Source organism: Panthera uncia, chromosome E1, assembly GCF_023721935.1.
Source record: "Panthera uncia isolate 11264 chromosome E1, Puncia_PCG_1.0, whole genome shotgun sequence".
Lineage (NCBI taxonomy): Eukaryota > Metazoa > Chordata > Mammalia > Carnivora > Felidae > Panthera > Panthera uncia.
Genome location: NC_064814.1, coordinates 32,339,400 through 32,362,280, shown reverse-complemented (window position 1 = coordinate 32,362,280; position 22,881 = coordinate 32,339,400). Strand labels below are relative to the sequence as shown.

The following is a 22,881-nucleotide window of genomic DNA, read 5'->3' as shown; positions in this document are numbered from 1 at the left end:
AAATTAAAGAATGAACTGACTGAGGCCATGAGTTGATGTGTCCCCATCACTCAGCTGCGGTCTCTCCAATACTGCTAGACATTAGGTAGACAAGCCATGAATGGAGATAAAGTTATAAGAAGCACTTTTGGTTTCATTGACACAAAGGGATAGCCTAATGAGTTGTGTTTTTTTCCTCTGTAGTTATGGAAAAACCAACATTCTACTCAGATCTTTCGCACCAAGTACGGCGCCATGCACCCACTGGATGCTCAATGGGTAATAGCTAAAAGAAAGAAAGAAAGAAAGAAAGAAAGAAAGAAAGAAAGACCAGAACCTGGGTCTAACTGAAGCCTGCTCTGATCCATGCAACAGTCAGAGGCCTCATCCCCAAGGAGCAACAGTGGCACATGGGTCTCTTCTCCCTGTTGAAAATTCTAGGGCACCCCATGTCTGGTTTCTATATCACCACACTCCATTTTTAGTTTCACAGACAAAACACCTACCCATGTTTAACCCCCATTTTCTTTCTATGAAAAGGAGTATCAATAGTCAGGACTTTCCCCGAGCAAAGGGGCTTATCAAAATCCATAAATGAAGGCCACTACCTTCAAGGGAGACAGAAAGAGGGATCTATAATTTTTGTGCTGGCAAGCCAGCTTAGGAATGTGAAAGTAGAAAATGCTTTTTATTGAGACCTTGGCCCTGGGAGCCAGAAGACCTTTTTCTCTGGGAGTGGAAATGAAATACTCCTTCTGAACATCATTCTGCTTTTTAGCAATGTGGGGAAAACTTAACCTCCCCAGGATACTAAAATACTGAAACATGTGGACTAAAAGCCTTTGGGAACAAGATTCAATTTCTAAGAATCCTTTTTTTTTTTTTTTTTTAATTGTCTTACAGAGGTGGTCTACAGCTAAACCTGGAGCCACCTGGTTTCCTGTCAGTCCCACAGTTCACTACCTCCAGGGCATGACCACGCCTACCTCGGGTCCCCCTTCTGCAATCAGCACACAGAGACAGAAAAAAGCATTTCCACCATGGATCACTCCCTAGAGGAATTTGTTTGAATTCTGGAAATGTTCTGGGTTGGCTGCTTGAATCTTGATTATTCAATTTTATAGATTCTTGCCTCTATGAACTCATTCTTTTTGTGACTTTTTAGGTGAATTTTTTCTATGGGATCAGCCCCCTTTCAAGAATGAGATACTCTAACATAACCTGCACATATCTTAACAATAATTACATTTTCAGTCTAAGCAATAAAATTAACTCAGTTAAATGAGTTTCGGTCATGCACCATGTACTGGCTGAAGTGTTGTAGAAAACACTTCATAGTGTCGGTTAACTGTAACAAACTCCTTTCTCTCATGAGCCTTATAGGGATTTGTTCCCCACTTCCCTAATATAATCAACTTTGGTTTGGGAGATGGGAGGTGGGGGCTAATATCAGAATTTATAACTTGATGTTTGACATCATATCTAAGCCCTCCCCACTGCTGGACCACTCTGACAATTTCTCTCCACACAAAGCATTCAAGTCCAAGGAGAATAGCTAGGGGCATGAGGAATCTACTGGCTGGGTTATCACTAAGCTCAAAGCCTTGGGACTTTGTTTTCCACAATCTACAATGATAGAACTGGAGAAAAACAACCAAAACTCTATGTACAAAGAATTGCTGATCTCACTGAAGCCATTGTATACCAAAGTGGAAATATACACTAACCTGTAATGGCTCAAATCTAAACTATTCCCAGCATTTCCCCACCTCACCCCCTTCCTTGCCACAATGCTCTTCTCTTATTAAGGGTCAGGAAAAAAAGGTCAGACAGAACTGCTAGCTGGTTCTACTTTTTTTTTTTTTTTTTCTGGCCCAATATCTGAGCCATTTCTGTAGGAGCTCCCAAACTACAGCCCCCTTTGTTCCCTGTTCTCAATTACTGATTTTACTTGGTTGGTGGTCAAAGCCTTTGGGATGTTTGGATCTTGCACCCATTGCAAAAGGCAGTCTCCCATCCTCTCACCAACAGTGGCTGAAGAGGCAAAGAAGATTACCTGAAGGGGCACTGAGGCATCAGAGTTATCAAAACCATCTGGGCTTTGCACTCTCTGCTGCCAGGACACCCCCAGCTGGACCCAGGAGGACCAGGCCCCTGTCCCACTAGTTAGGGCGCATTCTTGTGCTCACATGCTAACCGGACACAGCTGGTTCAGGAACAGAGCTTCTGATCAGAGAGAATGCAGTCATGAGGTATTTTTTTTCTTTGTCCTTTTAGACAAGTCGATTATTTCAAGCCTAAGTTACCAGGACTCCAGGAGCAGCACAATTTTGTTCCTACCTCTAACGTCCCGTCCCCTGACCAGCCCTGGGACCCTCACGGCTCCCCATTTCCTTCTTCCTTGCACCCCCGTGCTGTGCCACTGCTCTCCTGACAAGAGGCCATCAAGCAGCTCTTAATGAGCCCCAGGGCCCTTATCAAGGTGGGCTGCCCCATGCGGTCAGGCATCTGTTCCTTTCGTTGTTTTGTTTTCAGCCAACACTAGAACAGAGAGAAGCCAGGATCAACTCACAAACAGATACAAAGCAAAGAGACAGAGAGACAGCGATTTAGAGGCCGGTCACCAGAAAGACGGCTTCAGGGTGGGAGAATGCCCCAGATGGCAAGGCCCCTAAATGGATGGAACCAAGTGTTCAGTCACTCTCTCACGCTTGGGTAGAATGTTTGGTTGGATGGCGTTCACGTGGACACTGGGGTAGGTGGATACCCTCCAATCAGTCCCAGCCATTGTCCTTGATCATGTGTGCTAGCTCAATGATGTATTTGCCTTCTTTATATTTCTGGCTGCTTTCAAAGGCATGTTCCTAGGAGACACAAAGGAAGAGAAAAGACACCAAATGACCAAAGACAAGTAGGTGACTTTTTTTTTTTTTTTTTTTTTTTTTTTTGTAGCACAGGAGCAAAGGCAGGTCAATGACAGGGATCAGGACGAGCTTCAGCCAGACTCACTGGGAGAATTCTCACCATGCAAACATGCCAGGTCGCCTTCACTTAATACAGTTCTGAGGCAGCACCAGGACCTTCTCAACATTTACAATGGAGTTTAAATATTTTGCAATTTAAATGTTGTAAGTACTTTCTCAATATTTACCATAGAATTTCTTCAAGATCTTTGCTCATTTAAGTCTTTGCCCAGGGGCACCTGGGTGGCTCAGTCGGTTACTTGACTCCTGATTCTGGTTCAGGTCATGAGATCAAGCCCCATGTTGGGCTCCACAGTGACAGTGAGGAGGCTGCTTGGGATTCTCTCTCTCTGCCCTTCCCCTGCTCGCACTCTCTCTCTCTCTCTCTCTCAAACTAAATAAATAAACTTAAAAAAAAAAAGTCTTTGCCCAAATGTCACCATCTTAGTAAAATCTTTCCTGAATATTCTACTTTAAAAGCACAACTTCCACCCCAGAACTCTCTCTTCCCCCTCTCTTCCTGTTTCATTTTTCTCTATAGCACTTATCATTCTCAAATATACAATATAACCTCCAGGTCTATTTTACATATTATCTCCCATTACTACAACATAAATTACATGGAAGGCAGATATTTTCATTTATTTTGTTCAATGCTGTGTCCCTTGTGTTTAGAAGACTGCTTGCCATATAATAGGTCTTCAGTAAGTAACTATGGAGTGTGTGGTGTGTGTGTGTGTGTGTGTGTGTGTGTGTGTAAAATCTTAGGGGAACTTGGTTTCAGATGCTAATCAGAAATCTGCTCTAAGGATGATGTATCTATGAAGTTTATGTGTTATAATTCTCAATTGTACTTTGTTACACTTAGAGAAAAGACACTCAGGGAGAGACCAAAGTATGGTGAAGTCAAATAGGTCTCTTTTTTATTTATCTTTCTGTTTCTGTGTCATGTGTGTTAAGTCTGTTTTTCCTTCACTGCCTTTCTCTAGGGAGAAAGGAGCTATGTGAACTCCAGGTTGAAGAACCCAGCAGCCCTCAAGCCCCCACTCCCACCCCACCCCCCCACCCCAGCTGCCAGGCTTCCGGAGGAAAAACTCAATATAAACCACCTGGCCAATTACCATCCTAAATTTACGGCACTGTGGGTGGGCTCTCAGGCTAGTAAGTCCCATAGGAAGAAAAAAAAAAAGCCCTGCATAGGTATAGGATCAAAGAGGTATTTTATTCACAGGCATAGATGAATAAAAATATCTCAATGTATTATCAGAAAAACACTGGTCATCACGGTCATTATGGCTAAGTTTGGTGTGCAGAAACAGTGGATATCAGCTGCTGTTCTGAGTATTCCAAATTAGTAAGTAGCTAAACCCTACTGTCCATAGGTTCTGGGCAGCATGTGTATGAACTATATCTTCTGTCCTAGAGCTCCAGGGATTTGGGTCCCAGAATGAGAGCTCAGACTTGAGTCTCTTGCTGAGAGAGGAATCATTCCACAAAGTGGAGAGGGGAGAGGCCCTGAGAGAGAAAGTGCAAACACATCACACACATGCAAGAGCTGTGGGCTCAGCAGTAATTTCCCTGACACTTCATTATTCCTTGACTCCGTGTGTGTGTGTGTGTGTGTGTGTGCACGCACGCGCACGCTGTGTGATGTGTACACAATAGAGGAATGTGGTTCGAGAATACGACCTATTGTTCCATGGTAGCATGTTCAGGGTAGGCGGGAGGTAGAAAGAAAACTAGGAAAGTAAGACTATATCTCTATTGAACAACAACAAAAAAGCCAAAAGAAAAAAACATTTAATAGCCCCCAAGCCACAGGGCACTTGCAAAATGTCATAACTGGATTCCAGGGGACAGAGTACTAGATCTGAAGTCTACAGAAACCCCCAGACCTAACCCCATTTCTGTTTCCTGGCACCAGAAGCATCACTTAACCACTTTTGTTTATGACTGAGAACTTTCCATTTATAAGACTGGGATAAGTGAAAGTCCTTCACAGGATTACTGTGAGGGTGAGAAGAAATAATGGAATGAAAGCTTGGAGCACCAGCCTGGGACATGAGAGGTAATCAATAAATACTTGGGGAGATGAATGCTTCTCTATATCGTCCTGTGATATCACGATACTTGTCAAGCTGTTTTATGTCTACCTGTAGCTTTCCTCTCTCATATGATGACTATAAACACCCCTGAGGGTAAGGATTAGATCTCATTTACTTTTGTATCCAACACAAAGGCTTTTAATAAACCTTTGTCAAAGGAGTGAATCATTTTATGTGAAGTAAAGAGCAAAACCAACTAACTCAGATTTATCTTCTGTCTATAATCCTGCACATCTTTAATGGAATAAGATGACAAAAAAGGTTGGGAAAACAGAAGGGCAGAAAATTTCTAGATCCTCAAAACCAGAACTGTGGCTCCCAGATCACCCAGAGAGGGCCAGTGGCCATGCAGGGGTAACAGAATAGCCAGGACCAGTTTTTCCCACAAGGAGCAAATCAAGGCAACTGTAGGGATCTGTGACCATCTTGCCATCATGAAACATACCATCTAGGATCTTTCTTTCTAATTCTGAACATTTCAAGGGAGATGTGAAAGATGGAATCTAGGGGTGCCTGGGTGGCTCAGTCAGTTAAGTGTCTGACTCTTCATTTTGGCTCAGGTCATGATCTCACAATTGGTGAGATCGAGCCCTGAGTCAGGCTCTGTACTGACAGTGTGGAGCCTGCTTAGGATTCTCTCTACACCCCCCCCCCACCTCTCCCCTGCTCATGCTCTCTCTCTCAAAATAAACTTTAAAAAAACTTTTTTTAAAGTAAATAGACTTCATATTTTTAGAGCAGTTTTAGATTCACCGGAGAAGGCAAGGAGGCTTTCCCTGTATTCCCGGCTCCCCCTAATGCACAGCCTTCCCCAAAGTCCTGCAACCTACAACTGCACTCTGCGGGAACTTCTGACCACTCCTCCAGGCTCTTCCAAAGCTAACTATTGTCTAACTAACTGCAGGTCATATGAGCCAGCTTCACACTGACCCTGTGCAATTGACAGTACAGGGAATTTATGGCATTTTACATGGAATAAATCGTCCTCCCAAAGACAGGAAGACTCATTTCTCAATATTCCCACAATGATAGGGCAGAAAAAAGCACATGAACATATTTGCCAATAATAAAAACATCTGCCAAAAATAGCAATAACACAAGTTTATTTTCATTGAACATCTATACCTCCTCTCACCCCGGTGAAGTGCTCATCCGAAGTACCAACAAGACGTTAAAAATATTTGCTGAGGGGCACCTGGGTGGCTCAGTCAGTTGAGCATCATCTGATTTCAGCTCAGGTCATGATCTCATGGTTCATTAGTTCAAGCCCCACCACTTTGGCTCAGATCATGAGTTCATGGTTCATGAGTTCGAGTCCCATATTGGGTATACTCCTGTCAGCAGGGAGCCTGCTTCAGATCTTCTGTCTGCATCCCCCACTCCAACTCTGTCCCTCCCCGACTTGCACTCTCTCTCTCTCTCTCTCAAAAATACATATTTAAAAAAATACTTGTTGAGTTAAACAGCAAAGGAATGAACGTCTAGTAGGAAAAGTCCATCCATGACTATATTTGACAGTGGACATTAATTAACGTTTGAGGATACCTAGCATAGAGCCTAGAGCCTGGGTAACATGTTCTGAGAACATTTACTGGAGCAAAGAGCATGGGCTCCACAGTCAGACTCCTGGACACCTATATCCTGGTTTGGCCACATAACGGCTAGGTAACATTAGATATACCATTAACTTCTCTAAGCCTCAGTTTCCTCATCCATAAAATAGGGATTAAAATATGAACTACTTTCTAAGGATGCTGTGAATATAAATAGAATAATGTATGTCTGGAACACAGTAAGCTGTCAGGAAATGGTATACGCTGCTATTATTATTATTATTATTAATTAAATTGAAAAGCAGGTGTGTGTGTGTGTGTGTGTGTGTGTGCGCGTGCACGTGTGTGTGTGTCTGTCTCAGGGGCAGGTGTGAAGGAATGAGTAGAAGGGGACTATCAGAGAAAAGGGAAGAAGAGTGTGGTAGACAAGAGCGTGCCAGGAGTTGCTCTTTGGGCCCAGTTTCCTGTCCTCGCCTAAGATAATCCCACAAGGCCGTAGGAAGACAGTGGAAGAAAGAAATCTTTTAGCATGAGGCTCTCCCTTCCTCCCTCTCACTGCCAACCAGACTCCTCAGTACTTACATATTTCCAGCCCAGAGTGGTTTTGCAGTTTTCACAGTAAATGTCTGCAACTGCATGCAATCCTGTTAGCAACACTCGCTCTTCTGCAGGCCCGCAGCCCACATTAACTCTGTGCCAAGGGACAGAGAGAACGGGTAGTTAGTCACACATTCATCATCAGTCATTCAAGCTGAGCTTGCAGCAAAAAAAAGAAAAAAAACAACTGAGCACAGATGCCTCAAGAGAAGCCAACACCAAGAAGGGCATCATTTAAGACTGAGAGTGGTAACAACCCTGAAAAGGTAACCACGTGGAAACATCACCATTGAAATGATTTTGAGATCTGCAAGTTCTGATTCAGTGAGCCTATGAAAAATAGTCTTCATGGTTGAGACTTTGCTTGGAATGTTTCTAACTAATGCTTCTAACCCAAGGGGACAAACAGACGGCCACACTGTGAAAACCATGAGCTGAGTCCTCAGCTCAGAGCTTACTGAGGACTGAATGCAGCCAAACATGGCAACATGACATCAGCACCATGTTGTCCCAATTACAAGGATGAACGAGCCCCATATTATCTCAAGCTGAACATGCTAGATTTCCATTCTCACAGTTTATCACGCTTGTGCGAGCTTCATCCTCCTTTCCCAAGTAAGAGGCTATGAATGATGTGCCCAGGAATGATGGAAGGCCCTACAGGCTGCAGTCAGGGGGACTCTTCACTAACCGGGCCTTTCCTCTAGCCTGAGCTCCTGCAGCAGACATCGGGGTCTGTTGTTTGACCTCCCCTCTTCTCCAATGACTCATGGTTATGACCCGGTTATGACCATGGTTAGACCTGGTTATGAAGCCTCCATGATGAGGCTCTCAGAATCACTTCAGCTTCTTCTCTGTGAGACTATATAGCCCTCCGATCCTCTTATGTTCTTACTATGGGTAGTAAATGTATACTTTTTAGCCAAAGATGCTGCAAAAAAAAAAAAAAATATATATATATATATATCCACAAAGATAACTGGCTTCCAATTGTAGAGAATAATGTTCCACAGGGCTTTTATTGTGGCAGAGAAGGCAGGGACCAGTGTTGAATTAACACTGAGGGCTGCTTTTCCCCCACCCTGCAAAATTTGCAACAAACAACGGATGTACCATTCAGAGACACTTACACTGAGTTAAAGAGGTATGCTCGTCCTTGACTTCCTTGGAACGACTGAAATGCAAGAAAACAAATCGATAGTTAGGTATCCATTTCACCCACCCATTTGGAAAACCAGCCTCAAACCACAACAATCATGACCTTCCAGGATTGACACAGCAAAAAAAGAGCACTGAGCCATTTAATAGTCCAGCTGGCAGACAGCATGGGGGAGGACATGAGGGCAGAATAAACAGAGCTAAGAGTTTGGGCCAGCTCACACTTGGACTGTTTTCACTAGCCCAGGTGAGGAGATACAAAAACCAAACTCCACAATAGAATTGAAAACTTCTTCCCTCCTGACACCATCTGTTTTATTAATACCCCCGAGATAATCCACATTGGCCTTTCCTGGATCTTGGTTTCAGGCATCTGTGCTGGCCACAGCTTTCCTCTGAGTTGGCTAGGGAAATCAGTGTGTGCGCTCTTGCTTGCCCTCTTGGTCTAACCCTGCAGAAGACAGCAAAGAATCCCCAAGGCAAGAAAGAATAAACCACTAAACCTTCACTCCTCACTTCTGGGAGATTCTAACTGCTATGACAGTTACAATCCTCCTAAATTCCTTTTGAGGTGTAAGCAATTTGATCTCTAGGTCACAGGAATGCTCATCAAGCAGCAATCCCATTTTAAATTCTAGCTTAAATATGAGCTTCTTTCTTCCAACTGAAGGGGTAGCAGGCAATAGGGGAAACATGAGCCAGAACTTGCCACACAGTTTGGCATCTACTTCCATTAACACAGGCCCTATCTGTGTTTTCCTCCTCTGGTTACATTGAAATGTCTGGCTGACATGAGCCATCCGTGTTCTGCATTGCTGCCTGCATTTTTAATGCGGTCTGACAATCGTACTCTGCATCAAACATCCCAGTCTTCTCTGAAAACCACTCTAAAAACAAACAAATAAGGGACTCTCTCATGACCTCTACTGCTCAGTGGCTGGAGAAATCCGGTGGTGGCTGGTTAATAGATGACCAGAGGGTAGGAGAGAACCAGACAGGACACAGATCACTGCACACCAGACAGCCATTGTCAGAAATGCAGGACTTTAGGGATCAGTGCTGCCAGCCAGAAAGAAAGACAAAATTTTTGACTTGTGGAAAAACTGCCTTTGGGGCAGCTAGATTGCTGGTTGCCCAACAGAAAAATGTACCAGAAGCCTTTGCTCTCAGGTGGAGCTCCAAGAAGCATGCAGATGTTCCCCAGCTGCTGCTCAGACCCAAACCAGCTTTCTTTCCTTTGGGTTTTGGAACATTCCTGAGGAACATAAGAGCTCCAGACTGGAACTGAACATGAATGAGTGTCCCAGCCTCAAAATCTGGAGGTCTGTGCCACGTGTTTGGAAGAGACATGTCCCTGTGACACAGATTATGGATTTGCACAACCTGTTAGTTCAACCTTGGAGCACTAGGCACCCAAGCACTGCCAGGGTAGCAAAAGCCTCACAATCTGGCCCCACCAACCTCTGCGGTCTCTTCTCTTGCTGGAGTGTCCTTTGCTCTAGTCAGGCCGAACCACGTGCAATTCCTGGAATTTTGCGTTTCAACAACTTTGCCCACGATATTCCTTCAGATGGGGAGGCTCTTCCACCTGACCTATGCTAGGCCTGGGCTCAGCTTCCTCTCTTTCGTAAGGCTTTCCCCGACCCCTCCCCCCAGAAGACACACGTGTTGGCACCCATGTACTGGACACCTCTTGCTCCTTGTCTGTTCCTCTTTCTTAGTCCTTCACATACTGGATCTAATTTATCCACTTATTTTCTAACTCCTTCACTAGATCATGAGCTGCCTGAAGGTACAGGCCATGTCTTCTTCACTGTCTCTCTGAACCCCTACCACACAGCACATGATCTGACATACTGTAGGTTTTATTATTTATCCCACAGCTAAATTGCCTCTGTTTGCCTTGTTTTCTTTAAACAGTTTTATTGATGTATAACTGACATAATAAAGTGTGCATATTTTTTTAAATATTTATTTATTTTTGAGAGAGAGAGACAGAGCATGAGCAAGGGAAGGACAGAGAGAGAGGGAGACACGGAATCTGAAGCAGGCTCCAGGCTCTTGGCTGACAGCACAGAGCCCAATGTGGAGCTCAAACTCATGAATCATGAGATCATGATCTGAGTCAAAATAGGACTCAACCTACTGAGCCACCCAGGCATCCCTAAACTGTACATATTTAATGTGTACTATCTGTATGTACCTGTGAAAACATCACCGCAATCAAGAATATGGACCCAAAAGTTTCCTCTTGTCTGTCTTCATCGTACATAGCCTTTTCCTCCCCTCCTTGTCCCATTCCCCACTCATCCACAGGCAGCTGCTGCTGTCACTACAGTTTGTATTTTCTGTTTTCTTATAAATGAAAATCACACCCTTTGTAGGGTTTTTTGGTCTGGCTTCTCTCATGCAGCATAATTCTTTTAATATTCATCCATGTTGTTGCATTTTATCAAAAGATGCTTCCCTTTTTATTGCTGAGTTATTCCATTCTATGGATTTACAAAATTCCTTTATATTTGGTTTTTGATAAAGGATTTAGACTAGTCCACCTCCAAGTCCCCTCACAGCTCCAAAATTATACTTCTTATGATTCCATGGTTCTAAGTTATGGATAATCAGGAGAATCATCCTCTAAGAAACATTTGTTATGAACTTCAAGTTCAGTGCTTAGAAAAATGGGGCTATGGGAAAAGAAATGCTAGAAGAAAGCAGACAGGAAAATGACAACACAAAGCAACACAGCTCCACCATCTGTAACCAGACAGATGGATTTGTTTATCAAAGAAATCTGTTTATCAAATTTGTTTATCAAATTTATCAAATTTATTTATCAAAGAAATATAGATTATCTACTATGTCTAGGCATAGGCAGGAATGCAGGGAGAGAGGCAGCATTGTAAGACTTTCCAGGGTAGTAGTATTCCCAGAACATATACAAGACAATCAGGGTAGGGAAAAAACACTAAATTTTTAAACTATTTTTATTTCTAAAAACAAGCAAACAAACAAAACCAGAGTTTCAACAAACAGCCATAGAGATTGCCACTGGGATCTTCCCTCGGCTAGTATGTGCCATCTGTGTACAGAAATCTACAAGGAGGTGTGGGGCTCTCACTGAATGTGTGTGTGGCACTGACAATGGTACCCTTCAGCCTGTGCTTTTAGCATATTGTGAATACTGTTGTTTCTGTGCAATAGGATGACAATAGTGAGACTCAGCTTGTAAAAACAGGATATTTGAACAGTAGGATCCTTGCAATTTTTTTTGTAATAGGATAGAGCACCACAAAGAGGTTCACGCTTATATCAAAGTACTTAAAAATGTAAAGATAAGTTATGCCTTTTTCTTCTGCAAAAAGATGAGCATTCCAAGCTGGGCTTTGCAGTAAAAAGTAGCTGCCAGTAGTACGGTACTCTGCAATATTTTCCAAAGAATAAATTCGCTAAATCTACCCCTTCAAAGTAAAGGTGACATTTTAACAGGGAATGGGAATGTAACTTGTTTTCAAAGGGAATTTGTGCTATGGAGAGAACTGGTATTTGGCAATGTTTTCATTTAATATGCTCTTTGTAGTTTAGAATTGATATGATTATATAAAAATTGATTCAAAACGAATGATATTGAGAAGATAATGCAGGTGGAAATCTTTGTGTTAGAAAAGATGCTACCCCAGAAACAATTTATAAAAGAAAAAGACTGCTAAACGAACTTCATCAAAATTTTTAAACTTTTACTCTGAAAAATAGTTAAAGAGGAAAAGTTAAGCCATAGACTGGGAGAAAATATCCGGAAATCACATATATGACAAAGCGTTTGTATCTGAAATATATAAAGAACGCTTAAAACTCAACAATAAGAAAGAAAAAACCCAATTTTTAAAACGAGCAAAAGAGGACATGCCTGGCTGGCTCACTTGGTTAAGTGTCCAACTTGGGCTCAGGTCATGATCTCACAGTTAGTGAGTTCAAGCTCTTTGTCGGGCTCTGTGCTGACAGCTCAGAGACTAGAGCTTGCTTCAGATCCTGTGTCTCCCTCACTCTCTGCCCCTCCCCCGCTCATGCTCTGTTTCTGTTTCTCTCTCTCTCTCTCTCTCTCTCTCTCTCTCTCTCTCTGTCTCTCAAAAATGAATGTCAATTTTTTTTTTTTTTAATGAGCAAAAGAAACTCTCTGCTTCTCCCCATTCTCCCCAATGTACCAGACATTGGCATCTTCTGGTACAGTGCCAGCAACATTCGAGACAGGATGGTGAAGGCTGGAATACATAGATTTGGCCATATTGGGTGCCTGGTCACCAGGGCTGCTTTTACCTCTGGCAAAGTGGATACTGTCACCATCAATGCCCCTTTCATTGATCTCGACTACATGGTCTACATGTTCTAGTATGATTCCACCCATGGCAAATTCCCTGGCACAGTCAAAACTGAGAATAGGAAACTTGTCATGAATGGAAAGCCCATCTCCATCTTCCAGGAGCAAGACCCAGCCAGTATCAAATATGGTGATGCTGATGCTGAGTATGTTGTGGAATCCACTGGGGTCTTCACCACCATGAAGAAGGCTGGGGCCAAGAGGGTCATCATCTCTGCCCCTTCTGCTAATGCCCCATGTCTGATGGATATGAACCATAAGAAGTATGACAACTCCCTCAACCTTGTCAGCAATGCCCCCTGCACCACCAAAGGCTTGGCCTCTCTGGCCAAGGTCATCCATGACAACTTTGGCATTGTGGAGGGACTCATGACCAGTCCATGCCATCACTTCCAACCAGAAAACTATGGACAGCCCCTCTGGGAAGCAGTGGCGTGATGGCCAAAAGGTTGCCCAGAACATCATCTTTGCTTCCAGTGGTACTGCCAAGGCTGTAGGCAAGGTCATCCTTATGCTAAACGAGAAGCTCACTGGCATGGACTTCCTATCCCCACTTACAACATGTCAATAATGGATCTGACCTGCTACCTGGAGAAGGCTGCCAAATATGATGACATCAAGAAGGTGGTAAAGCAGGCATCAGAGGGCTCCCTCAAGGGTATTCTGGGTTACAGTGAGGAACAGGTTGTCTCCTGAAACTTTAACAGTGACACCCACCCTTCCATCTTTGATGCTGGGGCTGGCATTTCCCTTAATGACCACTGTGTCAATCTCATTTCCTGGTATGAAAATGAATTTGGCTATAGCCACCAGATGGTGGGCCTTATGGTCCACAAGGCCTCCAAGGAGTAAGAGCCCACTGGACCACCAGACCCAGCAAGAGGAAGAAGTAGAGAGAGGCCCTCAGCTGCTGAGGAGTCCTTGCCCCAACTCATCCCCCAACACACTTGAGAATCTCCTGACTTCCAGTTTCCATCCCAGACCCTCTGAAAAAGGGGAGGGACTTGGAGAGCCCTACTTTATCATATATCATCAATAAAGTATACTGTACCTAGTCAAAAATATTAAACGTTTTAAAATTTTTAAATAAGGGGCGCATGGGTGGCTCAGTTGGTTGAGCGTCCGACTTCGGCCCAGGTTATGATCCCATGCTTCGTGGGTTCAAGCCCCACGTCAGGCTCTGTGTTGACAGCTCAGAGCTTGGAGCCTGCTTCAGATTCTGTGTCTCCATCTGTTTCTGCCCCTCCCCCACTCTGTCTCCCAAAAATAAACATTTAAAAAAATTTTTTTTAATTTTTTAAATAAAATATAAAATGAGCAAAAGATCTGAACAGAATTCCCCCAAAATAAACAGATAGCAAACAGTCACATGAAAAGATGCTCAGCATCATTAGTCATTGGGGAAAGTGCAAATTAAAAATACAATGAGAAATCACCACACACCTATTAGAATGGTTAAAACTTTTTAAGCTGACAAAAACAAGTGCTGTCAAAAATGTGTAGGGGCGCCTGTGTGGCCCAGTTGGTTAAGAGGCTGACTTCAGCTCAGGTCATGATCTTACTTTTGTGGGTGGGTTCAAGCCCCGTGTCTGTGCTGACAGCTCAGAGCCTGGAACCTGCTTCAGATTCTGTGTTTCCCTCTCTTTCTGCCCCTCATCTGCTCACACTCCATCTCTCTCTCCTTCAAAAATAAATAAACATCCAAAAAAAAAAAAAAAAAGAATGTGTAGCAACTGGAAGTCTTTTATCCATTGCAAAACAGCATAGCCACTGTGGACAAGAATTTTGTGGTTTCATTTACCCAGGTTAATTGAAAATCTATGTTCATGTAAAAACCTGGAGGAGAATTTTTTCAGAGCAGCTTTATTCATAATTGTCCCAAACTGGAAACAACCTAAATGTCTCTCAGTTGGTGAATGGATAAACTGATACCTCCCATTTAATAGTAGTCTTTAATAAAAGGGGACAACCTGTTGATACACATAACAACATGGATGAATTTGAAATGTATCAGACTAAGATCAGTGGTTGCCAAAGGTTATGGGTAAAGGGAGAGTTTCACTATAAGGAGTAACATGGGAGATGGAATTGTGATCTTCATTATGGGGGTTACAAGACCATATATTTGTCAAAAGTCATAAGACTCTATACCAAAGAGTGAACTTTACTTTGCAAAATTAAAAAAAAAAAAATTAAGCCAATAAAAGTAAGTCGTCTCTGAAATCTCCCATCTGTACACTGTTTCTTTTTTTAGTGTTTATTTATTTTTGAGACAGAGACAGAGCATGAACAGGGGAGGGGCAGAGAGAGAGAGGGAGACACAGAAACTGAAACAGGCTCCAGGCTCCGAGCTGTCAGCACAGAGCCCAACGCGGGGCTCAAACCCACGAACTGTGAGATCATGACCTGAGCCGAAGTCGGACGCTTAACCGACTGAGCCACCCAGGCGCCCCTACACTGTGTTTCTATATTTGTACAATTAGGAATTATAAACAATTTCCTAATACTCTACTTAAAAGTATTCCAAACAAAGAGTCTCAGAGGGGTTTGAAGCCTTGTTAAAAAATATTTTTCTGCAAGTTTGCAAGAGCAAGCACGAAGTTCAGCAAAAACCTTTGTGTGATTGGATAAAATGGGTTGGATTGCAGGAATCATGATTTTCATAAGCACAGACATGCTCATGTTGCATTTGAACCTACCTTTCTTTGTAAGGGACTTTTTGACAAGGGAAATTGTTTAACTGAAGCACTGAAATATACTCTCATTAAGACATACCTTAGAATTAACTGTATCAGAAAGTGATTAACGGTAATTTTTTTTAAAAAAGAGCATGTTAAACCATACCTTCAATAAATAAGATTTGAAAACATATTTGTAATTGTTTTTTCTTCCTTTTAAATTATATTAATTATTTAAAATGTCTTTGAATATATGTTTCTAATGTATATATTACATAGAAGTACATGATACCACTTATAAGCTAAATATCCATATATTAGGAGTATATACTCAAACATCTTACTAATAGTGGTATGTGATTTTTAAAGTTTTGGGGGTGCCTGGGTGGCTCAGTCGGTTAAGCGTCTGACTTTGGGTCAGGTCATGATCTCACTGTTTGTGGGTTCGAGCCCCCCGCGTCGGGCTCTATGCTGACAGCTCGGAGTCTGGAGCCTGCTTCGAATTCTGTCTCCTCGCTCTCTGCCCCTCCCCTGCTTGCATTCTGTCTGTCTCTCTCTCTCTCTCTCTCTCTCTCTCTCTCTCCCTCTCTCTCTCTCTCTCTCTCTCAAAAATAAATAAACATTAAAAAAAAAACTTTTTTTAAAGTTTGGAGACCGCTGCTCCGGGGGTTTCTGTCTACTTCAGGGCAGGACCTACGACTAATTTCCTCTAGCCTGGCATAGCTTAGAAGTCCTAGAGAGTAGGGGTGGGAGAGGACACAGGGCATAGAAAAGAATGACAGCCAGGCCCAGAGGTGCCTCTCAGGGCCATTCTGGTTCCTCCAGGCCTGTTCTACGAAAGTCAGCTTGCAGAGGCCCACACTCTGCAATGAGCTGTCTTGGAGGCAATATCTACTCAGGTACCCCTTGAATAACTGCGCACCTGTTTCCTCAGCCTGGTACTCAGGACCAGCTGAATTTCCTGGGGCAAGACTTGGGAAGCTCTTCTACCATGGCTTCCACTCTGGGCCTCTGCCAAGTCAACATTTATGATGGGAAAAACAGCCATTGAGAACAACAGGCATCTTGCAAATAGACAGAGACAAGAATAGCCCCGGCTGGGTCACTGTATCCTGTGGGGCCCAGCCCAGCCTGGCATAACCAGGCACAGCCTGGCACTCTCTTGAGGGAGGGTGGTACCAAAGGTGGGGAGACTGAAAGGAAGTTAAGGAAGCAATTAGAATGAAGCAAACAGAATTTCAGCCCAGGAGATCCCAAACAGACTGTCAGACACATTTGTTTGCTGTCATTACTGCTAGGCAACAAGACAGCTCTTTTCCATGTTGTGTATCAACCAAGGCTGGTGTTCAGGACTCCAGGAAAGGTTTTCTGTTGTTGTTGTTGTTGTTGTTCGTGGTGGTGGTGGTGGTGGTGGTGGTGTGTGTGCGCGTGTGTGTGTGTGTGTGTTTAAATTACACAACGCTTTTCTTCTGTCCTTTAAAGGAAAGTAATAGTTCTAGGCCCAGCCCTTCCAGCCAGCTCAAAGGAACGGAAAGCGCTTTGAGTTTCCTGTTTAGTATCCATAACCACTGATTTCTGGCCCCTTTGAAAGTCTGGAAGGCAGCAATTCCTTCCAAAAGTAGGAGGACCATTGAAAATGAATACTTTTGGAGGGGGAGCAGGAATGGCAAAAGAGCAAACATGTGGGTTCCTTCCCCTTGGTACAGGCACAAGTCCTCATGCTTGAGCAGACTCAAGCATGAAGTCCTCCTAGCATGAAGCAGAGCCTCTCCAACATAGGCCCTCTTCTCTCACTGGGAAGGCCAACTGTTTTCAACTGAGCATGTGTTGTCTCAGGAGATGAAGGACACAGATGTCCACCCAACTGCAATATCTGGGAGTGAGGAGCAAATGTGCATTCGTAAGAGGATCTAGTCCTGGCATCAGAAAATCAGGATCAAATCTTGGTTTTACAACTACAACTTATTAGCTACTTGACCTTGGGAGAATTATTCAGCCTCTCTCAACTTCCACATCTTTTACATCAGTGGATGGAAACAATGCCTATTTCATAAGGGTTCTGAGGATAATAAGTAAAACAAGGTAAATGAAGTCTAGAGTAAAAGGAAGTTCAGTTCTCTATCTTTCCTCTTTGGCCTGTTCAGAAGCCTAGAAAAGAGAGATGAAAAGGCCGATTCTAATCTACTTGTGTTTAGAAAATCCTTTTCTTTGGTAACTATGATCTCCCCCTTTCTCTATTATGACAAAAGGCAAATGTTCCACTCTTTGCAACTCAATGTCTCCATAAAAATGGAGGGATAAGACTGAAGCTCCCCATGATCCTTTCCAGTCATGTTCTGTGAATTCTTTAAAGCACTTAGCGCTTGCTTCTCCATCCTACCATCCACAGGCAGTGCGAATTACATGGGCTTCAAAGAAGTAGAGTGCTAGAGTTTGAACCCTGGCTTTGCCATGTACCAGCTACAGCCACTAACTTGAGCAAGCCAATTAACTACTCTGAGACCAGATTTCCTAATCTGTAAAATGGGCACAATAAAATCGTATTCACACTCACACCAGCTTTCTATGAGAAATAAATGATACTGTGTATGAAAAAAAGTTCTCCATAAACTTCAAGGCTTTATATATATTTCGTTGTTGCTGTTACAATTTATTTTTATTATATAGCTATAAAAGAACTTATTAGTACAAACATAAAGTTGAGTTCATTTTAACTGAAACATAATTCACATTACCATAAAAGTCATCCTTTTTATATGATTCAGTGGCTCTTGATATATTCATAAGGTTGTGCAATCGTCACCACTATCTAATTCCAGAACATTTCCACACTCCAAAAAGAAATCTCATATTGTACCAGTCAACTTCCATGTCCCCTGCCCCAACCCTGACAACCACAAATCTACCCTCTGTCTCCACGTATTTGCTGAAGGCACTATATACCACACTATATACTATCTCAGCAAGAAGGTAGCAGAAGTATTAGGTAGAGATACAAAGGAGGGTTAGCAAACCCCCTGCCCTTGGGGTGTTGGTTAAACATCCCGCCTCGGCAGGTCTGACACTCTGCTGGGGAAGGCCAGGTCAGTCTTTTCTCCTCTCTCATTCTTTTTCCATCCATCGTCAAGCCCAGTGGAGCTTACCATTTAGGGTCAGGGTAAGCCATAGGCTCCATTCCAAAGAGCTGAAACCCATGGCGAATAATACTGGGTCCTGTTTGGATTTCACTCTTGAGGAAGCACATGGAGAAAGCACATAATAAAGAATAATGAAAATGATGAAAACTTCCAGAATTAGAACCCAAGTGCAACTTAAAGAGATTAGGAGAGTTTAGCTAAGAGGGAAGAAGATTAAAGGGGATTTCTTCCATTTTCTCTGAAAGAAACAGACAAGGAAATGGACATAGATGGAAATAAGAGAGACTTGGGTTAATTATAAGGGAAGAATTTCCTGACTCTGTATGATTTCAACACTAGGACACAGGTCACTAGGAAAGATGAGGAAAGAACAAAGCCATTTATATGTGTTTATCGTTTACCAAAAGCTTTCACATATCTGTCTAGAAACGTTGACATGGGGTAGAAAGTCATGTGCACTGACTAGGGGCAGAAGCATGGCCTCCTACAGGCCTCCTCCCCTGGCTCTAAGTTTTGTAGGTCTCCGTTCACTCTCACATTCCCTAAACAGATGGAGGGAGGGGTTGGGAAAGGACTGGCTCTAAAGGAGGAAATATCTGCTGTGTGGAGTCATAAAATTCCAAGGGCATGGGAGCATACATGATGCAAATGATGCAAGCAACGAATGGCAGACACAAAAGGTGCTGAGCGGTCTGGGCGCCACGTTTTATTGCTTAACGGGGGATATTCTGGGATCTAAGTCATTTAACGATCAGACCATTTACATTCACCTTCCTGTTGGCCTATATGAAACAGACTGCTTTTAGGGATGGACCTAGAATAGAGAAATGGAATGGAAACAGAATGGCATAAAGAGCCTGCAAAGTCAGCTCCCTCATGGTGTCATGTCTGCCTGATGTTCAGTGGAAAGGATGCAGGCTTGGGAGCAAGCTGTGTAACCTTGAGCAAGTCATTCTGAGCCTCAGGGCCCCATCCACAAAAGGGAGAAACACAACGCCCTATTCCAAAAGGATGTTGTATTAAATGAATGCCTGTACGTAAAGCACAGTGCCTGGCTCATGAAACAGCATTTAATAAATGTTTGTTTCCTTTCACACCACCACAGGCCTTCTGGATGTAAAACGGGATTTGCTGGACCAGTCTGGAAGAGCTGGGCTGTCTCACCAGTGCTTCCCCAGACTCTCTACCAAACCCCCTACAGCCACAGACCCCCACAGCTCCTCTCCCACACCTCTCCAAGTTGTTCTAAGGGCCTCAGATGTGGTTTGGAGCCGTGGGGCTGTTCTTTGTTGAACCAAGAGCAGATAAGACTCCCTAGTTTGTGGCAAAGGGTTAGGACAGTAGATGCCAATATAAACATGCAGCCAGTGGGAAAACAGATGCCGCCAGCTCTCAACATCCTGCATTGGCTCCTTGCTCTCCATAGAGAAGTCACAGAAAACATGCATTCTTCAGAAAGACAAAGAGCAGGGGATTCCCATAATCAGACAAACTCCATTCTCTACAGAAGAAAGCTGGACATGTCACCCTCACTAGGTCTGTTTGGGGAGACTGACCTCTGAGTTAAGAGACTAGAGGTAGTGGAATCAGAATGTAATAGCAGGCAGTCATTAATACTGGGGCCTCTGCAGTTCACTTCAAATATAAAACTAAAACTTTTAAGGGGGCTGAAATAATGGAACTTAAATTTCTCTCAAAACCATCAGGTCTCTGAAAATAATTCACTATGAGCTGCTAAAATTAAGAAGATAATGCAAGTTGGGGGTGCCTGGGTGGCTCAGTCGGTTGAGCATCCGACTTTGGCTCAGGTCATGATCTCGTGGTTTGTCAGTTTGAGCCCCGCGTTGGGCTCTGTGCTGACAGCTCGGAGCCTGAAGCCTGCTTCAGATTCTGTGTCTCTCTCTCTCTCTCTGCCCCTTCCCCGCTCATGCTCTGTCTCCATCTCTCAAAAATAAACAAACATTAAAAGCAGAAGAAGATGATGATAATGCAAGTTAATATACCTAGGAAGGACAAATACCAATTTTTGGATTTATGTTTCAATCTATACTTCTGTTTCCAAAGCCAACTAGACACCAGAAAATGAAATGTCCTCACACTACAAAAGATATCTGATGTCAGTGGGTAAAACCTCAGACTCTCAAGGTAAGTCTTCCCCTGCAACCAATCCAGGCAAAAAGACCAGAAAAGGCTTCAGAAACTGAAGCCACACACTATGGTGGGGGTGCTCTAAAAACCTTTTCTAACAAGCAATCACTGTAGTGAAATTGGAGAGTTTATAGAAGAAATTAAGCAGGCTCATTCAATTGGAAATTGTGAAATAATAACAGTACAGTTGTATACAGTGCTTACTATGTATATAGTGCTTACCATATGCCAGGCAAGATTCAAATTGTTTTACATAAACCAAGTAACTTAATCTGCTACTGATCTGATGAAGTAGGTACAATCGTTGTCCCCATTTTACAGATGAGAAAATTAAGTCCATGGTCAAACAACAAATAGATGACAGAGACCAGGGAGTCTGGTTCCAAAGTCTAAGGGAGAATGAAGATGGGATAACAAGGGTGTTGTCCAGGTGACTCACTAAAAGAAAGGAGCCTAACAGAATTAGACTAATACTGACATCAGAATGCACAAAGCACTTTCACACACATTAACTAATTCAATCTGTAAAACAGCAGAGGAAACTGAAACCCAGGGCTGTTCAAGTGACTTTCCCAGTTTCACAAAGCTTGTAAGTCAAGGTCAGAACATAAATCTACAGCTTTTGATTCCAAGTCCCAAGATTTTTCTAGAGTGTGTTCACCTGGAAAATCTGTCTCTTTGATGAAGAAGGATGGATCAAGTTGTCAGAATTGATGAAAATCTCTTAGGCTACTCAACTTCCTCTGCTCTGATTCCATATTTACTTAGCAACTGCCTAAATTTAATTCTCTCGCTCAAGTGGGTTTACCTTCAAGGAAGATAACACATAGTCTGAGCTTTCAGGATTATCTGTTCCACTGTAAATTAACAAATCAGAATTCTGGTCTACCAATTAGCTTCCTGTGAGTTGTGCTAGATGAACTGCTTCACCACAACTTGGCCATTCTTCAGTACATAGGTAAAATTAAATGTGTAAACCTACAATGCTTAAGGCTGACTGAAGACCACCAAAGGAATGTTCTTTGCAACCCAACATGAAAACAGCCTTCCGCACTCACTACTGAGTGAATGATTCTCATTTCACAAGCTGTGAGAACAAATAATTAAAAGCAAAGAGGCCCATTAAAATCCTTTCTTTGGCACCTGGACTTCACAACAAGGAAAGAGCAGAGAACCCAGAAAAATGCTTGGGGAGTTAGCTAAAAAAAAAGAATGAGAAAGAAAGACTTAACTAATAGCATTCTATAGGAATCTCCTGCAGTGGATTGCAGTTTTGGTATAGCAAAAGATCTCAAAACAAAACAAAATATACACATGACCGTATCCAGTTTTAATTTCATAGACCATTGGGATATGAAGGATCTCCAAAGGTCAGCCACTCATCTGATGCATGGCTGTCACCCACGTTTCTATCAAACCTTGTCCAGGGATAGGGAACTCTTTACCTCCCCAGGAAGCCCATTCTACTGCCAGTCACTCTGCCTGTCCCTAATTCCTCGTATGAGCTGAACTCTTATCTCCTGAGAGTTCCCAGAATGCTCCATCTTTATATCTTCTGGTGCCAAATAACACTTGGAGTGATATCTTTAAAGCTATAATCTTGCTTGCATCAAGGTTTCTTTGTATGGGCTGAACTTCTCCCAGCTTAGTAGCCTGGTATAATGGAAGAATTATACAGTTGTATGAACTAGATTCAATTCCCAGTTCTGGCACTTTCTTTACCATGTGCTCTTGGATATGTTCACCTCTCTGGTCTCATGTTCCTCATCTGCCAAATGGCAGAACAATACCCACCTCACAGACAGTGAAACGCCTGGCACAGAACAGGCTTTCTATAAATGGCAGTACCCTTCCTTCTACCAGTTCCTTCAAATTTCTGTATGTGGTGTGGTTTTAACCCTCACCAAGTTTTCCACTATCTTCTAAACCTCATTTTTCATTCCATCCTAGTTGTTCTCTAAATACCTTCAACACTTTGCTCTCCTGGAAATGTTAATCATAGCGCAAGGCTTTAAACAATTGGACTTCAGGTTGCATACACTATAAAGTAGACTAACGTGTTCTTCCCACTGTGGCAGGAACTCTGTCCAACGTCAGGCTTTCCTCCAGTGAGCACAGTAGCATGCATCTACATTTAATCCCTATGTTCACACACACACACACACACACACGGACTAGGTTTAGGAGTAGA

The 22,881-nt window shown here is 42.9% G+C and overlaps 1 protein-coding gene and 1 pseudogene across 7 annotated transcripts in view; one reads left to right on the top strand and one right to left on the bottom strand.

Moving 5' to 3' along the window:
* Positions 1–22,881, bottom strand: part of YPEL2 (yippee like 2) — a 108,915-nt gene that overhangs the window by 42,022 nt on the left and 44,012 nt on the right. For 6 of the 7 annotated variants that reach the window (XM_049637805.1, XM_049637804.1, XM_049637803.1 and 3 more), the window contains 2 exons: positions 8,328–8,371; positions 7,183–7,291 (listed from right to left, as the gene is read on the bottom strand). In XM_049637805.1, coding sequence (XP_049493762.1) covers positions 7,183–7,291; positions 8,328–8,371 — 153 coding nt within the window. Of the gene's footprint in view, positions 1–1,135; positions 2,844–7,182; positions 7,292–8,327; positions 8,372–22,881 lie in introns of those variants that run through there. The other variant, XM_049637807.1, reaches the window with a different exon arrangement.
* Positions 12,273–13,594, top strand: LOC125927434 (glyceraldehyde-3-phosphate dehydrogenase-like; annotated as a pseudogene).